Source organism: Cyprinus carpio, chromosome A7 (assembly GCF_018340385.1).
Source record: "Cyprinus carpio isolate SPL01 chromosome A7, ASM1834038v1, whole genome shotgun sequence".
Classification (NCBI taxonomy): Eukaryota; Metazoa; Chordata; class Actinopteri; order Cypriniformes; family Cyprinidae; genus Cyprinus; species Cyprinus carpio.
Genome location: NC_056578.1, coordinates 21,979,841 through 21,988,662, shown reverse-complemented (window position 1 = coordinate 21,988,662; position 8,822 = coordinate 21,979,841). Strand labels below are relative to the sequence as shown.

The 8,822-nt window shown below is 37.1% G+C and overlaps 1 protein-coding gene across 2 annotated transcripts; it reads left to right on the top strand.

The window, feature by feature from the left end:
* The first annotated feature begins 1,754 nt into the window (after window positions 1–1,754).
* Window positions 1,755–8,770, top strand: LOC109068656 (nucleotide-binding oligomerization domain-containing protein 2-like). 2 transcript variants are annotated; one of them, XM_042760347.1, is made up of 12 exons: window positions 1,755–2,137; window positions 2,309–2,351; window positions 2,710–3,238; window positions 3,652–3,778; window positions 4,096–5,860; window positions 6,243–6,326; window positions 6,430–6,513; window positions 6,652–6,735; window positions 6,827–6,910; window positions 7,192–7,275; window positions 7,398–7,481; window positions 7,790–8,770. In XM_042760347.1, the coding sequence occupies exons 3-12, from the start codon at window positions 2,759–2,761 to the stop codon at window positions 7,860–7,862; spliced, it is 2,949 nt and encodes a 982-aa protein (XP_042616281.1). In that variant the 5' UTR covers window positions 1,755–2,137; window positions 2,309–2,351; window positions 2,710–2,758; the 3' UTR covers window positions 7,863–8,770. The 2 variants fall into 2 exon arrangements, with proteins under 2 accessions (XP_042616281.1, XP_042616282.1); XM_042760348.1 differs by having other exon boundaries at window positions 1,755–2,175.
* Window positions 8,771–8,822: the final 52 nt, after the last annotated feature.

The following is an 8,822-nucleotide window of genomic DNA, read 5'->3' as shown; positions in this document are numbered from 1 at the left end:
ATAAACCGAATAACTTAAGTAATTTGTGGATTAGTGCGTACTGGAGACACGAACCGTTTCAAGCGATTCAGTTCGATTTAGTGAATTGGTTCAACCGGTTCACTAAGAAGATCCGGTTAAATAGAACGATTCGTTCATGATCCGGACATAACTAGACGACACAAAACCAATAAAACCCAATACAATCATCTGTTGCATCCAGTGGGGACATAATTACTGATTATAATGACTTTTTACTGTCTTTTGACGCGTTGCGTCTGTCAGACTTGTCAGATAAGAGGTGAGGTGAGCTAATCATAGGCTAAAGACCCAGGTAAATAATGAATTAATCTTTTTTAAAGATTAAAAAAAAAAAAAATCGCATCATATGACCCCTTTAAAAGTAGGTAAATGCACATTGTTCTTGAGGGGGCATCCCCATCTCCCCCAACGTTTTACATGATGCTAGACCTCCCTCTTGTGTTTGAAGTCTGGTTCTGCATCCTTCTTTACAACTGTGAAAGTGGCGTCCATGTTTCCTTTTCACAACCAAAACGGCTCAACGTTTATTATTGTGTCAGTCATCTAGGGATTAACTCGTTTAACTCACTTCCGCGATTAAACACGGTTGTCACGCCCCAAACTTTGCCTACATGACCCGAGGAGCGTTGGACCACATGAGCACCACCCTCCTGATGTGACAGCAGAAGTTTTATAGCTTTATATTGTGTAAAATTAGGGTTTATGGGAAAAAAAAATCAGTTAGTAACAGGATCATCCTACAGAAACATCCACTTTTGGTATGGAAAAATGTCTTAAAATGTATTTATTTTTCTTACATTTAAAATTTTAAACATTATTAGATTACCGTTTGACTTTATGAATACATAAACATGGCAGCTTAATTATTTTTCTTTTTAGATTTTATGCAATTATTTCAAGACCACATGTACCATTTTTTTGTCACTGGTGTTACCTTCTTTATCAATATTAAAATATTTTATGAAATATTTTTTCTTGATTTTTTTTCAGCACATGTAGTCAGAGTTACAGAAAAATAATAAAAATGCAAGAAATAAGGAGATTATGTTGTATTTATTTAACGTGCTTAAAAAAAAAAAAAAACGTAACACAGTAATAGCCTACAGCACAGTAATCACCAGTGACATACATAAGACCTGATATACTGATCTTCAATTTTCAGGAAAAATGCATTTTACAAAATGTCTGCTGTAAGGTATCAAACCATATGTTGTCAATCATGGTATACTCACTAATCCATTTGTATTATAGATTTTTTTTTTTTTTTTTTTTTTTTTTTTTTACAATTCCCTAACAATAAATAGGTCATACCAGTGACGTCAACTAAAAGCTTCATATGAAATCGTGAGTTAAATGAGAAAATTTCTCATAACTGAAAAGAAACAGTGGACTTAACATGGGCCTTGGTTTATATAGATCTTTATAAAATAGTAAGGAGGAAGTCAAGTATGTCATCAGTGTGATTTGTATTTCAAAATAACAGATTTTTGTCAAATGGTAACACCAGTGACACAACTTCAAGGCAGGGACCACTGTTTTCATTATATATTTTATAACATTTATTCAGCATTTTGTTTTATTATGCCATTTATATCACATATTTGATAGTTATGAACACATTATTGTATTTTAAATGGTAAAAAAACCTGTTTTTGACTGCAAAATAAAGCACTTTCCCTCTGTGCATGGCTGCGGGGGACAAGCAGTTTATGCAGTATGAGAAGCCTATCATTCAAAACTTTTTAAAACCGAAGCAGATAGTTATGTGATTATTAAATCAAAGTTTTTGACACATTGTGTTAAACAGCAATCCCTTACTGTAAACAAAGTGTCACAACACCCTCGGTCTTCTCTGCAACAATTTAGACTGAGCCTGCGTCACAACTTGCACGCCACCCATGCTAAATTCTTTGTGATATTAGTAATTTCCAATACTATTTAGGGCAGATAGGATGGATAGTATGCACATTGGGACGCAAGATAAGGCTTCTTTTTAGGAGTAACCGACTCGACAGTAAGAACTTCCTGAAGATTCAGGCGCCTCTTTCACTTTCAGTTCAGACGATTATTACCATTACCAAGTGGCTAAACGGACTGCAAGGACAGATAAGCATGTGTTCGTGGTGTTTTCATATCATAGTTATGGAATATCTAGTAAATAGACGTTTGTAATCGTGTTTCGTTTGCGATCTAATTTCGAAAATTTCAAATGAGACAGACGCTTTTGTTCTTAAATGATACGCGTACAGGTGTGATCATGAATGACACATTTAATTTACTTTTATAGTGGGGGAACAATGACGTTCAGGAGATATTTCAGACCTTGTCTGGTAAGTGTTTTTTAATTTTTATTTATTTAACGTCATTGTTTCCTAATGTCTGCGCAGTATATTTATTCAAAGCCATTTTTATAATATTCCTTAGCCTACTTAGCTAACTAAAAGATCAACACGTTGTAATCTAGACGTAAGTTTAGGAAAAATAAACAACGGGAACAGAGTTAGACAGACCGCTTTAGAAAAAAGGGGAAATTCGTGCCTAAATTTACTCTAGCTGTTCAGAGTATTAGCCTATAATAAAATGGATGACATCTCTTTGATATCAAATAAATGCAACAATATAAATGTACAAATGGTTCATTAGTGAGAAGTTGTGATGTTGTTGGTCTTCTCTGTCTCATCCCTGTAGTTGGGTTCTGATTGTGACTGCTGGCTTTGAGACAAGGCTGAGTACCACTATGAGCACTCCCCAGTTGATCCTAAAACAGCGAGCAGAGCTTCTGGCGGTCCTGTGTGGTGGAGGCAGTGCCGAACCTCTGGACTGTGTTCTGGACCTGCTCCTGGCTTGGGAGGTTCTTGTCTGGGAGGATTACCTAAGCATACAAGTGGCAGAGAAAGCTCTAAATTACAAAGTCAGGCAACTTTTAGATGTGGTATATGATAAAGGAGAAGATGCATGCAGCTGTCTCTTGGCTGCGATGAACCAGGTCTTACCTGAGGAGCAGAAGGCTGGGCTGTGTTTTGGGGAAGAATGTGCTGTGGTGGGCAAGAACAGACCAGACACTGCAACTTTAACGTTACTGGCTGACAGGCCAGTGTTAGTGAGAAAGCTCAGAGATAATATTGACGGAGCATTGAATGTTTTACTAACAACTGACTGCTTCACCATTAAAGATTGTGATGTGGTGCAGCTACCTGTATACACACCCTCACAGCAGGTAATTTATCTGAACACTACTTTAATCCATTAATTAGTTTATTTCTTTGTGTTACGAAATCCCTGAAATTTAGTGTGATCCTTGACTAACTGTCATGTCATTTTCCCCATGACTACTCATTAATACTGACTGTTGAATTGCTGAACAATTTTCAGACAAATGGCAATTGAAATTTGTCACACTGTTTTATATATATATATATATATATATATATATATATATATATATATATATATATATATATAATATATATATATATATATATATATATATCATACATACTCTGAAAATGTAACTATTTTCCTATAGTACCTGATAAGTGCAATTCATTTTGGCATGTAAATATTTCAAGCTTGTTAACAGTAAATGTCAATTACTTGTGGATAGACATTGATCTTGTTGGATTGTGGCAGGTTCGGAGGCTGTTAGACCAAGTCAGGTTTAAAGGGGAAACTGCTGCAAAGACCTTACTACAGTTTCTAGAGCAAACAGAGACAACCAGACCAAACCCTGAAGATAAAGAAAATCATCCTTCTGCCAGTATGAGACATTTTTCAGTTGTGTGGACAGAGTATCTTTGCATGTCTTTGTCTTCGGTGTTACTGACTGTCAACTGCACAAAGACGGGCGTAATTATGTTGCCACTTATAATTACATTGTCACTATATTAAATATAAATATGTAAATAATTATGAAATAAATAATTTAACAAGTACAATTTTAAAATCATTTTTTAAATTCCATTATTTTCTTTATTTCTTATAGTTACAAGCTCAAAAGCATAACTGTAAATGTACTGAATACAAACTATACATTTGTCAATACAGTTTGTATTTTACTTTAAATTGTTTCTCCAGATTGTATGCTTTACCAGAAGAAGCTGCGAAGCTCTGTTGCTGCCCAGTCCCATACCCTTAGCACCTATGGCGGGACAGGACATTTCTCCTTGGATGACATTTACACCGATGGACTTCTCGAAGTAATGGATGGCTCTGGTGAAACTACTACACTAGGGCTGGAGGATGTGGTGGGTCCCGTGGGGACTCTTAATGATGATGCTGACACCTTTCTTGTGTCTGGGGAGGCAGGAAGTGGCAAAAGCACACTGCTTCAGCGACTGCACTTGCTCTGGGCAAGAGAAGCTTTGCTCACAAACATTTTCCTGCTGTTCCCCTTCAGTTGCCGCAAGCTGAACGCAGAGCACAGAGAGCTGTCTCTGAAAGAGCTCCTCTTCCTGCACTGCTGCTGGCCTGATCGAGGTCAGGATGAGGTTTTCCAGTTCATCCTAGACCATCCTAATTTGGTCCTCTTTACTTTTGATGGGCTCGATGAGTTTAAGCAGGGTTTCACTGATGAAGAACGCCACTGCTGCCCCACAAAGCAAGTGCCTATACCTGTTTTGCTTTTCAATCTGTTGCAGGGTACGCTAATGAAGGGCGTTATGAAGGTGGTCACTAGCAGGCCACAGGCTGTGGGCCCATCACTGAAGCGCTATCTCCGCAAAGAAGTGCTTCTGAAGGGTTTTTCTCCTGGAGGTATTGATTGCTTTGTTAAGAAACATCACAGTGACCCTGCTATGGCTAGACGTGTCATAGAGTCCCTCCAGGCTAACTCGGTTTTGTTAAGTCTTTGCCACATCCCGGTCTTCTGCTGGATTGTGACCAAGTGCCACCAGGAGCTTCTGGGTAGCCAAGATGGTATTCCCCAGACCATCACTGATGTCTACCTCCTGGTCTTACAGCATTTCTTCCAGCGAAAGTCATATCAGCCCCAAGGAGTCCTGGGAAAGGCCTGGTTGGAGGAACATTTGGATACAGTGTTAAAACTTGGACAGTTGGCATTGGAAAGTCTGGAAGCCTCTTGTTATGTGTTCTCAGGATATGAGCTGCAAAGAATTGGGCTCACAGAACAGGATGTTAGCATGGGGTTCCTCATTTACTGCAATGACCTGTCTGTTACAGACTGTAAACGCTATGAATTTCTGCACATCACCTTACAATGCTTCTTCGCTGCTTTCTATCTCGTTCTCAATCGTAACAGCGATCGTTCTGCTATCTACAGACTCTTTCAGCCCAAGAACAAGCAGTTGTCGGGCCTGTCTCAAAGATGTCTGGGACACTGTATCGACAGTTCTGTAGAGGGGGTGAAGTCCCATGTGACAGAGACACCAAACCTCCAGATTACAGCTCAGTTTGTGTCAGGACTTTTATCTCAGCGGCACCATAATCTCTTGCAGGAATGCTGTCCTACTGCTGTGCGGGAACGCAAGGCCAAGCAGGTAGTTAAGTCTTTGTCTAAAGGCATGCAGAGACATTTCAAGTCCATTCCTCGTCCTGTAGAGGGTGAAAAGAAGAGCATGCATGCCATGCCAAGTTTTGTTTGGCTAATTAAGTGTATTTATGAGATGCAAGACAGCAGTATTGCTCAAGATACCATGGCTAAGTTGGACGTTGAGCACCTGAAGCTCACCTACTGTAACATTGGACCAGTGGAATGTACTGCTCTGGCGTATGTGCTGAAGTACCTGCGGAATCCTGTTGGGCTCCAGTTGGACAACAATTCAGTAGGAGATGTGGGCGTGGAGCAGCTTCTTCCATGTCTACATATTTGTCACTCCCTTTAGTAAGATGAGAGGTTAAATGATTGAGGTTTTGTTATAAATGTTTTGTAAAGGAATAGTTCATTCAAAAATTTTAACTTCATCATCTACTTGTTCTTTCAGTTACTCAACCTGTATGCATTTCTTTACTCTGTGAAACATGAAAAAAGACATTTTGAAAATGCCTTTCTTTTTTTTTCTGTCCATACAATACAAGTCAATGAAGTACAATGTTGTTTGGACCCCAAATTTTTTCAAAATATCTTACAGAATAAAGAAGGTAATACAGGTTTGGAGTGATGTGGGGAAAAGTACATGTTGACAGATTTTTCATTTATGTTTTTTTTTTCCTTTTTCTGAAAACTGTTTTGCAAATGGATTTATAAGCATTTCTGAATCCTGCAGTTTAAGGAACAATAACATATCAGATGAAGGAATCCGGAAACTTCTGGAAAAGGGAATGAAGTGTGAAAGATTCCAAAAAATAGCGTGAGAATATAGAACATCTTAACTCTGCATTTAATGCATAACTTATATTTTATTGTATTACTTAGAATAACTAAGTTTCATTACTACCACAATATTTCTGTAGGCTTTTCAACAACAACCTCACAGATGCTTGCACCCAACACTTTGCTTGGCTGTTAAAATCAAAGCAGAACTTCCTGTCTTTGAGGTCAGTGTTTATTTCAGGTCAGGTTATTATATGCTTTTTCTGGCCAGTGGGATGCTGATCATTTTATTAACATCTTTTCAGGTTGCACTGCACATCTTGAAACACGTTTCTCATATAAAATATTTTATTGTTTTGTAGACTTGGAAATAATAACATCACATCACAGGGAGCAGAGCAGCTGGCAGAAGGCCTAAGCAGCAACCAGTCTTTGCAGTTTCTTGGGTGAGGCAAATAATGAGAATAATTCATTTTTGTATGTTCCAATACTGTGCCTATATTAAATTGTATTTCCATTCTGACTTTTTATTTCCAGATTATGGGGTAATAAAATTGGGGACAGGGGAGCTGAGGCATTGGCAGATGCACTTAGAAATAGCACAACGCTAATATGGCTAAGGTAATCTTAGTCCTACATCTTAATCCTATATTACAATAGTTCTGCACTCCATGTATAAATCTGTAAAAAAAAAAAAAAAAATATATATATATATATATATATATATATATATATATATATATATATATATATATATATATATATATATATATAATTGTTTATGCTAAATAGTGAAATTGCCCAGTCAAATGAAACTAAAGGTTAAAATTTGCAGAGCACTGAGCAATGGTATGCAGCACGTGCTAATTTTTGTGGGTAGTGATAATGTTGGTTTGTTTCAGTCTGGTGGATAATGGTGTGGGCAGTGCAGGTGCAAGTGCTCTGGCGAAACTTATCAGTCAGAGCAAAACTCTGGAGGAATTGTGGTGAGTGACTTATTTAATCGATTTTGTTTGTTATTTATTTATTTATTAATTTATTTTTTAAATGAGATTTGCATGTCTGTATGCCTGGGATTTACAAGACCTCTCTCTTTTTTTTCACTTAGGCTAAATAAAAACTGTATCAGCAGAGAGGGGGTTGAGTGTCTAATAGAGGCACTGAAAATGAACTCTAGTGTTAAGGAAGTCTGGTAAGGTCATATTTAATTATTTTAGCTGACTGTGTGTACTTGTTTTTACTCAATAAAAACTCAGTCCTTTTTGTATTATTATTATTATTTTTTTTTTTGTTACACTGTTTAATTAATTATTCATATTCGTTTAACTGTTTAAATTTTGCTGAAAATATTATAGATGGGTGTTTAACTGCAGGTTACATTGTGACAACTTATTCCATTCAATCTCAATAGAAATTAAATGCTTTATTACATTAATACCCATCCCCGGTGAATGGTTTGTGTTAATACAGAGGCTTTTTGCTCTTTTTTTGCTCTTAAAGGCTAAGAGGAAATAATCTGAGCCCAGAGGAAGAGGAGGAGCTGAGCAAGCAAGAAAGCAGATTGACCTTCTAAAGGGCAAGACAGCTCTGTAAAGCCTGCCACCAAACTGCCAAATCTAATGCCCATCATTTTCCTTAAAAAAAAAAGAAAAAAGGACTGGACCTAACTGAGGCACACACATAAGCACAAGGAAGGAACCATGGCTTAGCTAGTCAAAAGTGGCTGTCTTGTAAAATGCTTATATGGTGTTGAGGTATAGCTTAAAAGCTAAATATCCACGGTACTACTCAGAATGTCAGATAGGGCTGGACAATGTCTGAGATCCCCTGTTACCATTGTGTCTTAAATCTGTAAAAGTTTCTTTGTAGTCAAAAACCTCACAATATTAATAAGGAACAAACTGTAAAGCCAGTACACAAACTGAACTTCTAAAGGGGGGGCTGGTAACACAAGAATTGTATGGCGCTGTCCCTTGCACTGATTCCCAGGTTACATTTATAATACACAGATAGTATTTCATTTTTTTTCTTCTTTTTTTGTATTGTATATTCATAATCTATTTAGGGGTCTGTCACTTTTATCACAGAATGTCAGAGTTTATGATGGTTTTGAATCCTTTTGCTTTAATTACACCTTCTATGACTTATATTAAGTTGCATAATAACCATGGATTTATTTGTTTACTTGTCTTCACACAAAATTCATTAAACATTTGTTTACTGATACAGGAGCTACCATCTAGGATATGTGTAAAAAAAAAAAAAAAAGGTACTAAATGAATAATGATAATAATCATTAAATATGCATCCATATTTGCAGTATGCATTGCACTTTTAGACCTAAACGCTTGGAAGAACTGAAGGGAAATATACTGTAATGTACAATCTGAGAACATTGCCAGTTCCTTAAACTCCTCAGCCAAACTACTGGAAAACCCCAAGAGGCGGGGCAAAATAAAAGACATCTGAATTGACCAATCAGAGCTGTAGCTGTCACTCACTGGCCAATAGGAGAGCAAGTTTCCACTCCACT